General features: G+C 38.8%; 1 protein-coding gene across 3 annotated transcripts; it reads left to right on the forward strand.

The window, feature by feature from the left end:
* Nucleotides 1–20: 20 nt before the first annotated feature.
* On the forward strand, nucleotides 21–20,771 carry ESD (esterase D). Of its 3 annotated transcripts, none has more exons than XM_015818677.1 (9): nucleotides 21–155; nucleotides 7,936–8,011; nucleotides 11,279–11,367; nucleotides 12,729–12,827; nucleotides 14,517–14,641; nucleotides 15,673–15,792; nucleotides 17,907–18,005; nucleotides 19,098–19,265; nucleotides 20,477–20,771. In XM_015818677.1, the coding sequence occupies exons 2-9, from the start codon at nucleotides 7,944–7,946 to the stop codon at nucleotides 20,555–20,557; spliced, it is 849 nt and encodes a 282-aa protein (XP_015674163.1). In that variant the 5' UTR covers nucleotides 21–155; nucleotides 7,936–7,943; the 3' UTR covers nucleotides 20,558–20,771. The 3 variants fall into 3 exon arrangements, with proteins under 3 accessions (XP_015674163.1, XP_015674164.1, XP_015674165.1); XM_015818678.1 differs by having other exon boundaries at nucleotides 7,939–8,011; XM_015818679.1 differs by lacking the exon at nucleotides 21–155 and adding an exon at nucleotides 7,224–7,240.
* The last annotated feature ends 383 nt before the right edge of the window (nucleotides 20,772–21,154 follow it).

Genomic DNA, 21,154 nt, shown 5'->3' on the forward strand with positions numbered 1-21,154 from the left:
TCCCATAAAAGCATTGGGGTTGGGTGGGTGAGCCTATCCGGAGTGAGGAAGAGACTCTAAGCAGGGTGCTATAATTCAGTCACCTTGATTCATTCCATCTGGGGCCTGGAGTGATTAATTCTAGCGCAAGCAACAATTGCAAGCCCGTTATAAAGGTGAGCGCTCTAGCCTTGGTGCGGGTTTTTCCCGTCTTTCCCTAATCATTATAAAAAGATTAGTGAGCTGGAGTTTATTTCTTTATGCTGAAATGTAGATGTGCAAACTACGCTTTATGTATTTAAAAGGGGAAGGGGCAACAATATGTGCACACTCCCGCTTTGAGTTGAGGGATAAATTACGTATATTTTCACCCGCTGAGCTTCTTTTAAACAGTTTTAGTAGTTGGGATAAATTAATGATATCCTGCTAATTTTTCCACGTGATTCTTAAATATGGACGTTAGAGTTACAAGGCTATTAAAACGAGAGACTTCAGCTTTGCTTTTAGTAGAGGAAACTGCAAATGGAGAATAGAGATAGCTGTCAAAGCCCCCCCGGGCAGCCTGCAGTCTCCCAACCGTTTTGTTTTACAATTACACACCAATTTAAATACCCCCCCCCCCCAAAAAAAGGAGAAAAGTAAAACAAGATTTAGGAGTCGGCCCTGCTCACTTTTCAGCATTGCCTGTCTCACTGATTGCCAACTCACAGCATTGCCAACTCACAGATGGCCGTGCCTGTTAAAAATGTGGCAACTTACAATTTAAAACAACACGTTCATATACAAATGCAAAATATATAATTGGAACAAGTACATGAAGATGCATTAATCAAATTGGATTCTATACATAATAGATACTTAAGCAGAATTGTGAGTTATTTTTATGTTGCACGTATGATGGAGTCTCCCCATAAACTAATTATAGAATACTGTTGACTTTTAAATGCTGTGTTGTCAGATTCATGTGGCCAGCCAGGTCGTATTGTATGTTGTTGCTGTTTCAACCCCTACATTTTTCTTTCTAGTGTTTTTCCCACAAGTGGAAGCCCTGCTTTTTTTTAAAGAAAGTGTTGATCCATTGGTTGCAACAGAAAATGTCTGACTGGTTTGCTGCCAAAGCCTGACATTGAGCCTGACATCCTAGGCTAAGAGAAAATGACTGGCCCAAAGTCACCCAGACAGCTTTCACGTCTATGGCAGAACTAGAACTCACAGTCTCTTGGTTCTAACCCATAAAATTACATATAAAACTTCTAATATGTGCTCATCATTCCATACTGGACTAGGGGAACAAGTATGAAAAAAAAATCTAGTAGCAAGAATATATACTTGCTATAAAAACTTGAATGATTTTTTTACTGATGAAAAAGATTTTTCTTATTTGAGCATTTAGTTTCTTTAAAAGAACTATTCAAATCTCATATCATAGACTCAATCTAATTGTTTTCATATCAAGTAATATGTGTGGGCAATGGATGTGGAGATGAAAATGTCAATTGGGATAGTACTCACTTCAACAGTTTCCAGAAAACCTATACCTCTTCCTGTGGTCCTGTGGAAAGACAATATTTAAAAATGTCATTAGCAAGTTGTGCAAGGACTCTTTTCTATCTGTAGAATAATTTTTAAAAGAACAATGAAGAATGTACTTCATGGACTTTTTATTGAATAAAGTCATTCTTACAATCTATTAAAGGAAATGTAAATTGCACTACAATCCTTACAGCGTAGTGCCATTTACTGGACATTTAGTCCTCACTTCATGGTACAAATTCAGTGCTACTTAATCTACAAGGCATCTTTTTGTATGTACATGTGGGAATGCAGGTAATCTTCGATTTATAACAGTTCATTTAATGACTGTTCAAAGTTACAATGGCACTGAAAAAAGTGACTTATGACCAGTTTTCACACTTAACAACTGTTGTACCATCTCTATGGTCATGTGATCAAAATTCAGATGCTTGGCAATTGACTCATATTTACGACGGTTGCAGTTTCCCCGGGGGCGCACGATTCCCTTTTGTAACCTTCTGACAAGCAAAGTCAATGGGGAAGCCAAATTCACTTATCAACAGTTTGACTAATTTAACCACTGCAGTGATTCACTTAACAACTATGGAAAGAAAGGTCATAAAATGGAACAAACTCACTTAACAAATGTTTCACTTACCAACAGATATTTTGGGCACAATTATGGTCATAAATCAAGGATTACCTGTATAGGATAATACTGGCAGAGATTATCATCTGTCATTTCATTTATAGATGGGAGAGAAAAATATTAGATTGTCCCATAGCAGCCTGGCATATGAAAATTAAGCAAGCTGCTGATTAAATAAATGGCTCAGAGTTACTAGGAGTTGGACAGCATATACATTTAATATGGTCCATTGTACAGTCAGCCAGATGTTCAGACTGGATTTGGCATTTTTGTCTACCTATCAAGTCCTTCCCAAGGACCTGGGATACGCAGATGTTGTTTGATGGTGTTAATAGTTTCTTGCAGGATGTAAGCTGTTCTGATAAAACTGCCTTTTGCAGTTAATTGATGGTAAATTTGTAAATGCTAATGGTATTCAAGTGGTGCTCCAGATGTTTTGGGATTGCACTCAAGGCACCTATTACCATTGGTACTATCTTTGTTTTCTTTTGCCATAGGTATTCTACTTCAATTTGCAGGTCTTTGTATTGTGTGATTTTCTCCAATTCTTTCTCTTCTATTCTGCTGTCCCCGGGTACTGCAATGTCCACTGTCCAGGCTTTTTGTCTTTCTTATCAACAGTTGTTAAGTCTGGGTTGTTGTATGCCACATGCTTGACTGTTTGTATTCTAAAGTCCCAGAGTAGCAACCTAGAACTAAGGAGAAACTTCCTGACAGTTAGAACAATTAACCAGTGGAACAACCTGCCTCCAGAAGGGGTGAATGTTCCAATACTGGAAGTTTTTAAGAAGAGACTGGACAGCCATTTGTCTGAAATGGTATAGGGTTTCCTGCCTGAGCAGGGGGTTGGACTAGATGAACTCCAAGGTCCCTTCCAACTTTATTATTATTAGTAGTAGTACTTTAGCTTCTTCATTTTCTATTAATTTGTCTGTTTTGAGGTTTTTACTAATATTATTATAAGCCCATCCTTGTCAAAACAAATCTTCTTGGACTCCAGTAATTGTTACAAACATAGAACATAGAATAGAGTGGGAAGAGACCTTGGAGGTCTTCTAGTGCAACCCCCTGCTCAAGGAGGAGACCCTATATCAATTCAGATAAATGGTTGTCCAATCTCTTTTTGAAAGCCTTCAATGACGAAGCACCCATACCTTCTGAAGGCAAGCTATTCCATTGGTTAATTGCTCTCACCATTAGGAAATTTCTCATTAGTTCTAGGTTGCTTCTCTCCTTGATTAGTTTCCATCCATTGTTTCTTGTCTTGCCTTTTAGTGCTTTGGAAAATAATTTGACCCCTTCATCTTTGTAGGAGCCCTTCCAATATTGGAAAGAGCTACTGTGCCCCTCCCCCCAGTCTTTTCTTTAGACTAGACATATCCAATTCATGTAACCGTTTTTGGTATGTTTTAGGCTTCAGCCTCCTAATCATTTTTATTGCACTTCTCTGTACTCTTCCCAGAGTCTCAACATCTTCTTTGTATTGTGGTGACCAGAACTGAATGCAGTATTCATCCTCATGCGCAAAAGAATCTTATATAAGTCAGAGGCTTGTGGGAAAGAAAGATATCCTGGACCTAGCAATATTGTCACATAATTTTCTCTTTTGCTCTAATCTGCGTGATTTGGCCTGAATGTTGGTAGTCTGCAGTTTGTGTATAGTGCAGTATGCTTCCTTGCTGAGTATCATTTTTATACTTTTCTCTTTTTACTTCCCCATACTTGCAAACCTGTCACTGTAAGAGCCAGAAAACTGTAAGACCATTTATTTGCTTTAATGTCACAGTGTAAACAACGCTTGCTCTTTCTCCTGGTAACTTATTACCATTATCGTACATTTTAGATGTGAGATTTGTTTACTGTGTCATTGCATGAAATGTATATTTGTGTGTATCGCTGTTGATTGGCATGATGATAGCATCGCTATTATAACCCACCTTAAAATCAGGCTTAATGTAGTTGTGACCTTGATTCTTCAGTTGAAGACCAGTTTCCTGGAATCTCTTGCTATTGTCATGATTGACTAATTGTAATCCTATGTTTCTGCATTGGGTTATGGACAAGGGTGTTTTGCAGACTTCCTGGACCTAGGGCAAGGGTAGGCAACCTTGGCTCTTTTATGACTCGTGGACTTCAACTCCCAGAATTCCTGAGCCTGCTGGAATACTGGCTCAGGAATTCTGGGAGTTGAAGTCCACGAGTCATAAAAGAGCCAAGGTTGCCTACCCTTGCCCTAGGGAACAAAAAAAAAACAATTTAGTCTTCATGTTCAATTGCCCTCTTTATTTTCTTCTTACTTTTTGTGTGGAGAAAACCTGAATTTATCTGTGGGTCATGCTGTAATTTGGAATGGGAGAAATAGGAGACACCAACCCCTTGATAGAACATGGATGTGCCATGCTCTTGCCCCTGCTTTTGCCAAGACATTGCCCAACACGAGACCTTGTGCTTTAGTGTTGCACTAGCACCATTAAACAACTGAATAATTCAGCTTCTCTCCCTATTATATTTTTATAGCCCTGTTCTAGATATGGCACTGAGGTTTGCAGTGCCAGTATATCTCAAGCTGGGGGGAAGCAGCCTAAGGGTGTTTTGATGATCTTTAGATATAAACCAGCACAGATGATATATGACAGTGATGGCGAACCTTTTAGAGTGCCCAAAAACTGGCCCCACCCCCTGCTCTGCCCCCCATCCCTCGCGCCGCCTGCCTGCAGGACCACTCACTGCCTCCAGGGCCCGCCGCAGATCGCCCAGGCAGCCCAGCAGCGCTATGGTGGTCACGCCCTCTGCCCGTGCCCTGCAGAATCAACTGCACAATGGGGTGTGAGAGCAGAGTCTTGTCTATGCTGCCTGGCTGCCATGTCTTTGGCTGCGCTGCTCTGCGTGGGCCACGCTCAAGGGCAACTCTCCTCCAGGGGGGCTGCTGGTGAGGAGGGGGTCATGGGGGGAGGTGAGGCTGGGGCAACCGCATATGTGCCCACAGAGAGGATTCCGAGTGCTGCCTCTGGCACCCGTGCCATAGGTTCGCCACCACTGATATATGAGATTTTTAAAAAAAAAAATTCAGGAAATGACAAGACTAAGAAAAGGGAGACATGATTTTCTTAAAGTTGAACAACCTTGCCAGGTAGTCCTCGACTTACAACGGTACATTTAGTGACCGTTCAAAGTTACGACACTGAAAAAAAGTGACTTATGGCCATTTTTCACAGTTACAACCTTTGCAGCATCCCCATGATCAGGTGATCAAAATTCAGATACTTGGCAACTGGTTCATACTGATGACCGTTGTAGCATCCCGGGGTCATGTGATCACCTTTTGCAACCTTCTGATAATGGGAAAGCCAGATTCATTTAACAATCAGGTCAGTAACTGATCAACTGCAGTGATTCACTTAAAAACTGTGGCAAGGAATGTCTTGAAAGGGGGCAAAACTCACTTAATAAATTCTCACTCAACAGCCGAAAGTTTGGGCTCAATTGTCGTAAGTCGGGGACTACCTGTATAAGATTACTTTTTTCACCAGAACATTTCCCCCTTATTCTTAATATACCGAGTTTTTCTTAATTACACAACCTGTATTCTTGCATTTAAGTGTAATGTGAAGATGCAAAAGCCATAAATGTAGGTGTTTAATTGGTAACCTTATTTCTGATGCTGCTCATTCTGTCCTGGTTGCATCATGCCATTTTAAGGAATCTCTAAAGAGCAGAACTCCAAGATATTGTTTGTGGATGCTTCTGTTCCCCTCTTTGAGAAGTAATTCTGATGCCAAAAACTTTGAACGTACGAAGAGCAAACAGGGATAATAACATCGTTGAAAACTGAACTGGGGAATTTCCCATTTTCAGTGGTATCTTAAGCAGAACTGAGTGAATTATATTTCCTTTTGTGGTATGGATCCTGCTTGCATGAGAGAGGATTCAGGATATTTCTGCTCACTTCATCTACTTGAGAAAAATTGAAATGCTCCCTGGATAGCTATAGGCATTTTGCTAAGCCAACCTGTGATTTATTTTATTTTGGTTTTGTTTTAATGGATTGGGCAGACTCCTACTATTGTGGCTTTCAGTTGTGGCTTGTTGCTCAGCAAGCCAATCAACAGTCTGGTGTTACGTAGCTTTAATTGTGCCATGTTAAATGGATGAAAATGATGGAAAAGTTTTAAGATGTGTGTGTTAAACGGCTCGGGTATGACTGATGAACAAAACCCATACTAAGCTTTCATTTTGTAAATGGTTATTCCAGAAGTAAAACTATCATTTCTAGGTAAATTGGAAATCAAGCATTATTATGACATCCCCCCCTTCCTATGAACAGCAATTATTATGGCAAAAATCATTTATCAGATTCAGTTTGCATGGAGCACAAATACTGGAAGGAAAAATCAAAAGTAGTGTTGGTTCATTTTCTGCAAAGTTTTGGGAAGAAATTAAAATGAAAATAGTAGTAAATGGATGTAAGTACTGTAAATGCAAAAGAGCTGAATTTTCGCCTTCCCTCTCCACAGCATTTTTCAGTTAGTTTCTTGGCAGGAACTTCTAAATGGAATTCAGTCTGATTTCTATCCCTGGCATGGACCCCAACCTCCAAAAGTAGACCACAGGCTAATTTGAGTTAGGCCTTGAGCAAGGCTGTGTTCCAAAACCTCTCCTCCTTTTCAAGGGCTTGTAAAGCAATTGTAAATATTAATATAAGAGTGCTTCCCCACCCTCCTGAAGGGCCATGGATTCTGACTGAAGTAATAAGAGTTTCTGTGTCAAATGTTAGCAAAGCACCAGGTCTGATAACAAAAAATCAGAAGGATCTGATAGTACTTCTTGTAACTAACAGATGTTATTAAAAGGCATAGGTTGTGAGCTGTAACTCACTTCATCAGATCCATAGAGTGGTTTGATTCATATAGACTTTAAATTAGGATGGGGAGAAGGCAGAGAAGGCTATCCTGATAGCTCATGAAAGTTTAAAGCTTTCAGTCAACTATATTGGTTGGAAAAGATCGGCAGTACTGGAATAATTCTGCTTTCTAAGCTTTTATTTTATCTCATTTAGCGGGTGATTTCTATCCCCATCTACTCTTCCAGAAGCTCAAGGTAAGATGCAGTGTGGTGTAGTGGTTAAGGTATCAAACTAAGATCAGAAGACTCAGATTCTAGTCCACCCTCAGCCACAGACTTTCACTGGATAATGTTGGGCAGTTACCTTTTCTCAATCCATCTCACACCAAGAAAAAAAAGGAAAGAAGTCTGTATACTTTTTTTTATTTTGAAATCTTAAGTGAAAAGTGGGTTATAAAATAGTAAGCAATAATAAAGTGGATATAGCACTCCTTTGCTCAATTTCCCCTTAACAGTAGATCTAAACTAATCCAGTCAGTTTACATTGTTGAGGGTGGACTTGAATTTGAGTCTCTTTCATCCTAAATCCAGTATCTTTAGTCCTACAAGCCCTCTTTATTTTAAAGTAGCTACTACTCGTGTCTTCTGCACTTCCATTTATTGACTTACTGATTTGTGAAAGTTTCTGCTTAGCAAGAAATACTGTATGCGATGAAAAGAGTTTTAATTGTTTTCAGCTGTGAAGAGGAAGGGAGAAAAATGAAGGTTGATGGGAGATAATATCGTTTTAAATGTGATGTATGTTTTCATGTTAGCACTTTAAAGCAGTTTTGTTATTTCAAAATCTATGATTTTTTTTTAGCAACTTAAATATTGCTAACGTGTTTATACGCAAGTGTATGGTTTGGCTGAAGAAAATTAACTTATGAAATTTATTTTTTTTCCCTCAGCAGAGATCATGGCCTTGAAGGAAGTTTCTACCAACAAATGCTTTGGAGGTTTTCAGAAGGTGTTTGAACATGACAGGTTAATATGCTATTTATTTAAATAATTTTATACTGTCTTCTTGTTAGCAAACTGATCACAAGTTACATAGACAGACAGATAAAATGACTGAAACACTGCAGTTGTAAAAGTAGCAGTGAAAACATTTGGATAGAAAGACTTGAAAGAGAATATGTTTCTTTCAAAACGAAGAGAACAAGCAAATTTCCCTTGTAAACAGAATTCATCCAAAGGAGAGCACTAACATCTTTCATCTTTCTCTTCAGGAAAGATGTTTAGCAAAAAATGAGGCTAAAGTGAGAATTAAGAAACTAGATGATGGGATTTACCAGAGGGAATATTTAAAAATTAAACATTTGTTTGAATATGGTTAAAGAAATAGAATTTGGATATAAATGAAGATTAGTTTAAGAGGGATGAACCCCTCAAGTAACATAGTATTTCTGTTTCTTTTTTCTTTTGTGTTTTGTTGTTTGATATGAGAAATATAAAAATGTTGGGATGGTTTATATAAAAGAAATGTTTTCTCTGTTTTTCTTTTTTCTTTTTTCTTTTTTTAAGATATGAGAAATGTAAAAATGTTGGAATGGCTTGTATGAGAAAAAAGATTTAAATACTTAACTGTAACTAATTTTGAGAAAATCTTAACCAGTAAGAATGCTTTGAATATTGTGGGGAAAACAAATTTAAATAAGAACTTTATAAACAGGATCTATGATAAGGCAACCAAGATGATTAATCAGAAAAGAAATTTTATATTGATATGATTATTATTTGCAGAAACATGAGCAAAATGTTTATATTTAATTGTCATTTATTCAAATAATAAGAACTGTATTAATTTAAGGTTGGCAAAAGAGAATATTATTGGAAGAAGAGAAAATCAAGCAAAGCCATAATAAGGACTATAGAAGTATAGACATTAATTGTCATTGATTGTTTTTTAAATACTAACCCAGACAACACGCTGTTTACCAAATATTAAGGTGATTATGTTAAAAATCAATAAAACATATTCAAAATAAAAAAGGAGAGCACTAACATTCTATTTATTTGATTGATTGTGTGCCATCAAGCTATTTTCAATTCTTAGTGATCACATAGATTTTCTCCATGACGACCTAACCTGTTCTTTCAAGTCTCCCAATGGTGCACTCATCTCCACTGTAACTGAGTTTATCTACCTTGCTGCTGATTGTCCTTCTCTTCCCTTCCACCTTCCCCAGCATTAAAGCCATTTCTGGAGAGCTGGGTCTTTATATAATAGGATATCTGAGCCTGGTCATTTGTGTCTTGAATGGGAATTCTGGGTTAATTTGTTCAAGGATGCATCAGTTTGGCTTTCTTGACTGTCCACAGCATTCTCAAGAATCTTCTCCAATAGCAAAGTTCAAAGTGGTCAATACTCTTCTTGTCCTGCTTCTTTAAGGTCCAGCATGGTATAAATCGAGATTAATTAAGTTTGCATCTAAGTTTGGCTGAAATCAGTGGAACGTAAACTTTCATAACACCAAAGTTCAACTAACTTGAGATTCTATACACATTTGGTTTGGAAGAAGTTGCATTATGTATAGCAGGGAGACTTATGAAGAAACTTGCATTAAAGAATGCTGCTAGTCTGAATAGTCCATTTATAACTAATGTGGGCAAATTTTCTTTAAAAAATGACAGCATCGGTGGTTGTTCTAACATGGATCAGGAGTGCTAAGCATTATTGAAACTAATTTTCTTTCTTGGATTTCTACATTTATAATCCTTTGCCAAAATATTGGGGTTTTTTTTAGTTGTATTGGGACTAGAGCTTCTAGAATAGAGAGCAGCGCTTTTGTAGAAAGAGAATTCTGGATTTATCATCTTGACATTTTTGGTAGGTCCTGATTAGAGGAGACTTTGTGATTTAGCAAAGATTCCTGTGAATGGAAAGGACAGGAAAAGCAATGTTTATCAAATTACCTTTTCTTCATCTACTCCCGGTGTTGTACCAAATGGTCTCTTTGGAACAGAAAGTACAGTGGGGAAAAAATCAGCAAACAAATGCTTCCCTCCCCATAATTTTTTTTTTTTGAAATCTTCACTTCTTCAAGATTCTTCTGTTAATAGAAGATGCATTCCAAAAAGCATTATGCTGGTTTTTTTTTTAACTAAGTCTCTTCCTAGCTCTTTTCCTTATAGCTTAAACCCACCTTTAAACCCACTAGAAATGTGCTTGTCAATTTTCCAATAATATGTTGGTAGTGGTGATACTAAAAGAATAGTTAAATATTATTGTGTGTTCTGTAATGACATTAATTTTTTAATTCCACCTTTAGTTTTTTTTATAAATAACTCAAGGGGGTGAATATACCGAATACTCCTTCCTCCCCTTATTTTCCCCAGGATAACAACTCTGTGAGAGATAGTTGGGCTAAAGAGAGGGTGATTGGGCCAGAGTCACCTAGCTGGTTTTCGTGCCTAAGGCAGGATTAGAACTCATGGTCTCCTGGTTTCTAGTCTGATGCCTTAACCCCAGCACACCAAATTGACTCTCTATTAGCAGTTTTATTTTCATGCTACATCATTTTGGCTTATTAGGCTTTATGTTTAAAATGTTGGTTGGCTTGAAAAGATAACATGTTATTTCTGATGTGGTGCTCCTACTCTGTTTCCTTCAGTCTCTGTGCTGGAGTGCCTCCCATTCCTTTTACAAGTGTCAATAAGTTAGTTTTTAACTTAATTATTTAAGTTTTTCCTTAATTATTTTCTGCCAAATTAGTTCTATAGTTTCTCCCTGCAAGAAGAAGACACTCATGATAAAAAGATCTGGTTCAAACATGAATTTTTAGAAACTCTAATTTAAATGCATGATTAGGTTAGGTTAGGTTAGGTTAGGTTAGGCTAGGCTAGATTAGATTAGATTAGATTAGATTAGATTAGATTAGATTAGATTAGATTATTTAGTGCAGGTGTGTCCAACCTAGAGTAGATGGGCCACATGCGGCCCGGGACAGATAATAATGAGACCCCCATAAGATATAATAAAAATATTAAAAAATAAGGGAAGTTTGTTATTTATATACATTAACTATATTATATATATTTATATGTGGCCCAAGACAATTCCTCTTCATTCAATGCAGCCCAAGCAAGGGCGGACACTCATGATTTAGTGTTTATTATATATTAATCAGCCCCCAAAGCCAGAATTCTCTGAGTAAATTGTAAAACTGCTGGAAGTAGTAATAAACGGGCAAGTAAAAACATTAGACTTAAAAAAATGTTCTGTCTTAACTGAAATATTGCTGTTAACAGTGTGGAGCTGAAATGTAAAATGAAGTTTGGGATTTATTTGCCGCCAAAGGCAGTAACTGAGAAATGTCCTGTGTTGTACTGGCTGTCAGGTGAGTATTTTGAAGTTATTGTGTGAAAAGCCTGGTTATGATGGTTAAAATTCAGTTGTTTATTTAGTATAACTAAGACAGCTCTTTAAAACAGAGTAGCATGTGGCCGGAGGTTAGGAATCCTTGTGTGCCTTTTACATGTGAATCAGTATTGAAGAAGACAGATTTTCTGTATTGCCAGCTGAGCCTTGTTGAGTATTAGGCAGAATTTGAGATCTTTCTAATACTCTGGCTTGTTGAAATAGATGTTTATATCTGGGAAACATAGAGATAGAGACAGACAGACATGAAAGGTATCCTTGGTCAGAGATGCCTTCCAGCTTTGTTTCTCTTTCTGCTGATCTGTCACATGTTGACAAGCTCTGGGACTTCCCTACAGTAGATCTCTTAGCAAAAGGGAGCCATACATCCTCTCTGTTTGTAGCATCAAGGAATTAAAGAAAGGCCCTTGATTTCACTACTGACCTTCTCTGCATTGAATACTACTTCTCAATCTAAATTATTGTATACAATTGAGTATTTATTGGACTGTAGCAGTTCTGATTTGGGGGGCTTGGGGGGGGCAAGGAGAGTTACTACTTTTTTATTTTCCTTATTTTAGCTTGCCTGAGAATCATTGCAGCGGTTCTGGGAGTTTTATGAATTTGTGTCTTATTTGTTTATGATGATTGTAAACTAGCCAGAACCTGGTGATTGGAACAGTATATACCAGTGATGGCGAACCTTTTAGAGACCGAGTGCCCAAACTGCAACCCAAAACCCACTTATCCATCGTCGGATGCCGGGTGGGTGTGGCCCATTGGCTGGGCGTGGCTGCGGTGGTAACGGCAGACTGGGTGGGACTAAAAAGTTCAATCAATCAATTCCAACTTTGCAAGATTTTTTTTTCCCACGAGAAGTTGAAATTGACCGATTGATTGAACCTTTTTTTTTGTACACGGCGGCGGACGCCTAAAGCAAAAAGGTTTTATAAAACCCAGCTGAAGGCCTAGGACTGGGGTGACGGTGTGCGTGCCCACAGAGAGGGCTCTGAGTGCCGCCTCTGGCACCCGTGCCATAGGTTCGCCACCACCAGTATATACAGTGTTTCTCAGCCTTGGGAACTTTAAGATATGTGGACTTCAACTCCTAGAATTCTTAAAGTTCCCAAAATTGAGGAACACTTGTGTATATAAATACCTAACTAGATCTGATCATTGGAATCTAGAATCCAAATAAGAGATTCATTTTTTCCCCCCATGAAATGAAAATGTTACCAGGAATGTTCTCTTATTTAGGCCCAGAGAATACCTTCCTGGCCTAGGGATAAAGAATGCTGTTGGCAGTGCTTGTAATATTAAGGTGCTCTGCTCTCTTCTCAGGGCTAACGTGTACAGAACAAAACTTTATATCTAAAGCTGGTTTCCATCAAGCCGCAGCTGAACATGGCCTTATTGTGGTCGCTCCAGATACCAGCCCACGTAAGTGGTTTATTAAAGAGCACCAGCTTTTAAACTGGTTTACTCATTGCTTCGATACAGATGTTCTGACTCTAGTAGACTTAATCCAGGTTGTACAGGTAATCCTCAATTTACAACCAGCTATTTAGCAACTATTCAAAATTACAGTGGACCTCCCTGGGGGTACTTAGAACTCAGTTCCGAAGTTCCAGTGGCTGCTGTCCCCTCATGGTCACATGACCACATACCTGGTGTTTGGCAACTGTCCTACGTTTATGGCTGTCTGCAGCATCCTGTGATCATGTGGGAGAGTTCGACAGTTTTGTGGCAAACTGGAATTTATTTTCAGTTTTCAGCAAAACTGGCCCCATAACAAACTGTTGGTTCATTTAATGACTGCTGCAGTCACTTAACACTTGCTGCAAAGTAGGTTATAGAATTGGGTTGGTCATGTGGGTAACCTAATTTATGACTGGGCAGGCTTCATTACGGTTGTAAGGTGAGGACTATCTGCAGGTACAAATACGTGTATAAATAGTACTTATTTTATCTGTTGAAAATGTCATGTTTAGGGTATCTGCTGCTACTTTTGACAATAACTGGTTTAAATTTTCTCAACATTAAGAGCGGAAAATATTCTCCTCCTGTCCTGCTTTCTCTAAATTTTGCTCCTGAAATGAAGTAGCTGTCATTGAGTAGCTTGTCTAGCAATGAGGCTGAACAGCAGATCATTTTGGGTGATGGGCTTCTTGTGTATAACTGTAGCCAGTTTATCAGGGGCTGCCACAAAGAAGAGGGAGTGAAGCTATTCTCCAAAGCGCCTGAAGGCAGGACAAGAAGCAATGGATGGAAACTAATCAAGGAGAGAAGCAATCTAGAACTAAGGAGAAACTTCCTGACAGTTAGAACAATTAACCAATGGAACAACCTGCCTCCAGAAGTGGTGAATGCTCCAACACTGGAAGTTTTTAAGAAGAGACTGGACAGCCATTTATTTGAAATGGTATAGGGTTTCCTGCCTGAGCAGGGGGTTGGACTAGATGACCTCCAAGGTCCCTTCCAACTTTATTACTATTACTATTACTACTACTACTACTACTACTACTACTACTACTACTACTACTATTATTAATAATAATAATAATAATAATAATAATATCATCATCATCATCAGTGACTGGGTGATCCTGCTCCACTGGCAGCCATTAAATTTAGCACATTGGGGTTTTTTTCATCAATACGAATGGCAGATAGATTTTGAAGGAGGTCCTGTAGGTATAATTCTAAGACTAGGTCATGAACTATAATGGCTACATTCCTACATAAGGTGAATATTTTCCCAGTGGGCTCTTTCTGGTGTAACAGTCATACCGTAATAAGTTTTTCCAAGAAGTCGTGTTACTGGGAAACAATGTGCATCTACATTGAATATCTGTCTTTTCTTACCAAACACAAAGCCAGTTATTGAGCCCTTACTTAAAGTTTCAGAACTGACTGACTTTCCGCAGCTCAGCAAAGTTTCTGCAAGGATTTTAGAGTTACCAGGTAGATTTTTCTGCATAGCAGTTAGTTTCAGAAGATATTGTTGATTTTGAGATAGCTATTTTCCCCCTAGCCCTGTGGTTAGCCCTCCTCCTCATGAAGTCAAAACATCAGCCTCTGTTCCTGTACTTTGCTGATTATTGATATAACATTTTTTTCCCATGGCAGGTGGATGCAATATTCAAGGAGAAGATGAGAGCTGGGATTTTGGCACTGGAGCCGGTTTTTATGTAGATGCCACAGAAGAATTATGGAAAACAAATTATCGCATGTACTCTTACATAAAAGATGAGGTAATTAGAATTACATTAATCTAAATCAGTGATACTGCCCTCTGGAGGACATTTGAATTATGCAGAGGGGCGTTGGATGAGAGTTGTGGGGGGCATAAGATGACAAGAGAGGGTAACAGGAGGGGGATTAGTATAATAAAAGCAGAAGATTATGCATCACTTATCCATCAAATGTTATTGTGTGTGTAAAACTTGCACTTTGATTATTATAAATATATCATGCCTTGGACTGCTTTGACTGCATGCTGTGACTCATACGATTGTGCTGGGTATTAGTGCAACTATATGATTCACAAAAGCATGTGTGGACACTTGGTTACACTTTAAATATTAAAATATTAAATTATTGCTATGATGACTTGTAACTTTATGACTTAACAGCATGTAATTGTTAGCAAAGAAATAAAGTGCAATAAATATTTTTTTAAAGAATTGTTAGTCACAAACACACCGAGGACAGTGGGTGTTATGAAGAATTTGAAACAAGTAAGGGGACAGTGACTCCCAAAAGTTCGAGAAATGCCGATAAAAAATGAATTGAAGAAATTGAAGAAAAGAGGGTGGGAAAAAAGTGGAGGGTGGGTGGGAAAGAGAGAGCGAGAGCGAGATCTACAATTACCATAGTATAATTACAGACTGTAGTATAGTATTAGTAAAGATGCACTAGTTCAATTTTCTCTGATTTATCTCAGTCTGATCCAGACCAGTGTGACTTTCTGGTTTACTTCAATGAAAGAAATACAACATATATTTTCATTGAGGATGAAAGGAGTTACCATGCTTCTTGAATGCTCCCTTAATATATTAAGGGCTTTAAAAGTACATCTGTGATAAATTTACTAATGATTTACTCATCCGTATCTTTTTAAAAAGCCTTGTATGCTGTAAACCTGCCACTTTTAGACACAGTGATTGACAAAGAACCATTTATTTCTATGTAGATGAGAGTAAATATGTGTTTTCATCTTATGCAGGAGAAAATGTAAGCATGCTGACTTTTTTCTTCTTCTTTGTCTTCTTTGTCTTGTTAGTTACCTAATCTGGTCAATGCCAATTTCCCGGTTGATTCTGGAAGGATGTCAATTTCAGGCCATTCCATGGGAGGCCATGGGGCTCTCATCCTTGCCCTAAAGAATCCTGGAAAATATAAAGTAAGATTCAAACTATTAATGTGTCAAATTAAAATCAAGGAATAATTGATAAGTCTGTTTTGGTCTGGCACCTGGTGGGGGAAGGGTTGTTTTGTTTTTATTCTGGTTTTTACTGGTTGTTTAAACTCCCTAGGAGCTCTGTGTGCGATAAGCAGCCATGTAGGTTAAATACACACATACATACATAAATACAGTAATCAAGACAGGATGAACTAATGTTGGTTTTGAGAAGCTTTGGGGCAAATGTTTAAAAAAGAATGTGACAAGATTGTAAATATTTAGACTGTGTCAACAGAAGTCTAAATAAATCAGTTCAATGGATTTAATAAAATTCAGGGAGTTATCTATCTATCTATTACTCCACCCTTTATTGTGCCCCTAAATGGGTTTTATTCCTAAAATACAATATGAAGAGGCTATGAGAAATATTTAGAGAATTGTGTACTTGGGCTGAGCTTGCATCCAGACCCCAGTCATTATGATGTACACTGCCCAAAGTCACTTGTTGAGATGGACAGGTATAGAAATCAAATCAATAAATAAAGTTCTCGTTTCTTGGAAATGGGACATCTCCCTCTTTGGAGCCAGATGAAGTTTCTTAGAGGGCCCCCCTGTTACATTGCCTTATAACAGTGGTGGCGAACCTATGGCACGTGTGCCAGAGGCGGCACTCAGAGCCCTCTCTATGGGCACATGCGCCGTCGCCCCAGCCCTGCCTCCCCCCGCGGCCCCCTCCTCACCAGCAGCCCCCCTGGAGGAGAGTCGCCCCCGGGTGCGGCCTGCACAGAACAGCACAGCCAAGGACATAGCCAGGCAGCAGGGACAAGACTCCGCCCTCGTGCCTCATAGCGTGCAGATGATGCTACGGGGTGTGGGCGGAGGGTGTGGCTGCCATGGCGCTGCAGGGCTGCCTGGGCAATCTGCGGCGGGCCATGGAGGCGGTGCGTGGTCCTGCGGGCAGGTGGGGCAGTAGGCGGGCAGGGGCGGAGCAGGGAGGACGGGAGACGGAGCGGGGGCAGGGGGTGGTTTTGGGGCACTCGGTCTCTAAAAGGTTCGCCATCACTGCCTTATAATGAAGAATGGCAGGCATCCTTGTGTAAAGGAAAGGAAAATATATTTTGTAAAATAAAGTTAGAAACAACTATAATGTCTCAAATTAATCATTCAAATATTAATTTGAAAATCTTTGCTACCAACTGGATTAAACTTCTTTCAAGAAGCAGCTATTTCTTTAGGTAGAGGTGTCAATGCTGTTATAAGTATGAAATTGGAAATTGGTATTACTAATTTGGGTTTTTGTTCAGTCATCTGAATTCTGCCTTAATTGTATATCCAACTCAGTGCTGAGTGATTAGAGTAACTTCTTAAACATGTGGAATATGTGGGCTTTCTAATTAACATAGGATGTGAGACGTCTTATTCAAGATACGATCTGAATAGGTATTTTTGCCATGTTGAATTGTATGTGATATAAATTCAACAATAACAAATGTTTACTATGTCCCAGTAAACACTAGAGCTTTTTAAAAAGAGATTGAACAACCATTTGTCTGAAATGGTATAGAGCAGGGGTGTGAAACTGCCGGCCCACGGGCCAGACGCGTCATCCGGAAGCCGCATCCACCCCATTGCCAGCAATGGCAAAACCGTCCCAATATGTTGCGCAACGTCATGTGATATCACAAGTTTGACATGTCTGGTATAGTTTCCTGTTTGAGCAGGGGATTGGACTAGAAGTCCCTTCCAACTCTGTTATTCTTGTATTCCCATATATCTTTTAAAATAATTTAATTGAAAGTTTTTACATAATTAAATGATAAAGAATAAACGTATAAAAGAAAAACAAAGCAAGATAGAAAAAGTGCCAGAAACAAAGAGAAAAAAGAAAAGTTAAAAAAGCAGTTTCCAATTTTTTTACATCAATTACAAACAAGCTTTTATCATTTCTCTCTTTAGAACTATGTACTGTATATCTAACATACCTACGTGGAAAAATAAACAGCTATGTTCTGTCACTCTATAAATGGCAACTTCATAAATGTTTATTAGAAGAAAAATAATGTTCACATTGTAGTGCAAGAACTTTGAATCGTTAATCATCAATATTTAAATAGTCTGTTTCAGCATTTGCTCCAATCTGCAACCCAGTGCAGTGTCCATGGGGGAAAAAGGCTTTTAGTGGATATCTAGGATCGAACACCACGAATTGGGAAGTATGTACTGAAAATGTCATCCCATATATAGTATGGAATAAGTTGCAGTTGTTTTAAAAATGTCAATAAACTGTCTCTACCAGTTCAAAACTAACCATGCAGAGTCCAGTTGTGATTCCACCAGCAGACAAAGGTACACAAATCAGCTTTCAGCATTCAAAAACACTCGTTATATCAGTTTCGTTAAGGGTATGCAGTGTTTTAAATTCAGATCATTTCAAATTTGAAATTTCCCATTTTGAGTTGCAATCAGTTCCCCATTCAAAATGCTTTGATCGTTTGGATGTGTTTTGCGCCCAAAGCAACTCTGTTTCATTTTAGAAATGCCCTGTTTTCAGATGCAAGTGTTTCCAGCTTTGATATGGTTGGAAATAGTTTCTTTTGAAAGCAAAAGATGTGTTTTCAATTTGAAAATATTTGTACACCTGTAGATATTCCTCATCTATTTTTGACTGAGTTTTTAAAGTAATTATAACTATCATTTTATAGCTAGCAATTTACAATCTGGATGTTGACTTTAAAGGCAGCTACTGCCAGAAAAAAAATGGATAATACTTATTTGTTGATGCCAGGGAGATGTGAGGTTGGAATGCTAGATCCTTCTGTTTAATAATTCTGACAGATGAATGCCAGATTGAAAAGTATTTTATTCTTCCAGCTGGTAGTGGCTGCAAATGAAAGGGAACTTGTTCCCTTCTTGGGGCTTCTAAAACCAAAGAGAATTCAAATTATATACATTCCATTGTAGCTACTAGATGCCAAGTGGTTATAAGTCCGTTGTGTGAAATTGCCTTTTGTCTGCGCTCCCCCTTGTCTTTCTCACCTTATATGAGCCAGGGTGGCGCAGTGGTGAGAATCCCAGCAGTTCAGCAGTTCGATTCTCACCGGCTGAAGTTTGACTTAGCCTTCCATCCTTCTGAGGTTGGTAAAATGAAGACCCAGATTGGTGGAGGCAGCAGGCTGACTCTGTAAACCACTTAGAGAGGGCTGTAAAGCACTGTGAAGCAGTATATCAGTGCTATTGCTATGGCTATTAATCTGGCCAGGCTGATGCTATTGTTAGAAGTTAATGCATTTTTTTTCTTCTCGTAGGCCTACGATGCCACACACATTGTGAAAACCTATCAAGGCTCTCCTCTGGATATCCTAATAGACCAAGGCAAAGATGATCAGTTCCTTACAGCGGGACAGTTGCTACCCGATAATTTCATTGCTGCTTGCACAGAACAGAAAATCCCAGTAGTTTTTAGGTTGCAGCAGGTAATGCTCCAAAGCTGGGTTTTAGTTTGTTTGCATCTAGTGCTTAAATCTCACAAGTGACAAGTAAATAAAAAGTGATTATTGGATTAAACAAGTTTTTAAATCACTGCATATGTTTCTAGAAACGGAAAATCTAGGTGTTAAGAATTGTGCATGGATCATACAGATTTTCCCGTCTCACTAAATGTTGAGCTAAAGCATCTAGGAACGTTAGTGGTTAATCAGGCTTTTTCTGGGCTTTGCTCTACACTGACAAATTCTGGCTTGCCGATAATCAGCTGCATGCTTTGGTCTGCAGCCCATTCACTCCCAGTAACATGAATGTTAAAGAAGAAACTCTTTGTTCTGGTTGGCTGCTCCCAAACCAGTTGGAAATCATAAAAAAATGTTTGTACTTGGATTATGATTTCTGTGTCTTCAGTGCAGTACTACCAACTAAAGTAAAACCTTTTAGAAGGGAGGAACAAAGTAGGAGAAAAAGAATGACATGTTAGGAACTCAGCTAATTCATAGGAAATCTTTCAGAAGCCCAGTTACAGTGCAGTGTTGAAAGAAAAGCCACTGCCTGATTAGGTTTAGGATTGACACGGCTTTAAATAGTGGCTTTAAAGATTTGGAATGTAATTTTCTGGGTTTGCAATATCAGTGAATGAGAGACTCCTATGAGGTTAAATATTGTACACAGAGGAGAAAACTATGGGTGTGGAAGAGTTTTCAAATTCTGCAGTTGTTTACAGTTTCAAATGGGTCCTCCGCCTTTTCCCAAAGAATTTTGACTGTTTTGGAACCATTCCAAACTTGGAATGGCTGTTTCAATTTACAAGTATTTGGAACATTTCCAGAATGACTGGAACAGGATCAGCACACTCACAATAATGTTGAACAGGTGTTTCAGGTTTGAAACACTGTGCACCCAATTGGCCATAAATTAAGTTTTAAAAGAAATATTAAACATTTATACTACAATCCTATGCTTTCCGTTGAGGCTTGTGTACAGCTGGGTATGTATTATATGAGGTTAAAGCCTTAGATTCCTGTTCATTTGAGAAACTCATAAGGAGATGATTTCAGATCTTACCATGTGCTGGTGATTCAGCTCCCCTTAGTGGTAGAGAATATCTTCTGCCAGAGTGATAATTGTATATTATATGCATATGCTTTTGACATTGTTGCTTGGTTTTTGAAGCTATCTGGTCTTTTTCTCTCTTTAGGGCTACGATCACAGTTACTACTTTATTGCAACGTTCATTAATGACCATCTCAGACACCATGCCAAATACCTCAATGCTTGACTGAGTCTCGCTATGGGAACGTCTGAGAATGAAAAATCTTGAAGAGATCAGTGGAAATAAACAGCAACGATTCTGTCTGTGATTACTATTTCTACAAATTGCAATGAAGTCCTGATGATTCAAAATAAATATTTTTAACATGCTTTGTCTAATTTTGAATGCATTAGATCATCATTCTTTCAGATACACAAAGCAATAAAGGCTGCAACTGTAATATGGATGTATAAATTTACATACTTTCTTTCATGTTCATGTCCCCAGGCATACCTCATGGTTGTATCTTACTACAGAGGTCTCCAACCTTTCTGGGCTTGCAGCCCGGAGGGAAGGAGAGCAGTTTTCAAATTGGTGCACATGCAAAAGCGCGCACACGCACACAAACAGCCACGTGCACTAGTGCGGCACTAGCAGTCCCATTTGCACATGCGCTAGCGCCATCCGCATGCATGAACGGCTGTGCACCTCCCACGGCAGCTAGCAGCCCCGTTCGCACATGCGCAAATGGGCTACGCACACCTGCTCAGCGCTAGTGGCCCCTGTCGCACCCGCACACACGTGCAAATGGGGCCACAGGCGCTAGCATGAGTGGGGGAATGC

The sequence above is a fragment of the Protobothrops mucrosquamatus genome, unplaced genomic scaffold (assembly GCF_001527695.2).
Source record: "Protobothrops mucrosquamatus isolate PMUCROS unplaced genomic scaffold, P.Mucros_1.0 scaffold778, whole genome shotgun sequence".
NCBI classification, from domain to species: domain Eukaryota; kingdom Metazoa; phylum Chordata; class Lepidosauria; order Squamata; family Viperidae; genus Protobothrops; species Protobothrops mucrosquamatus.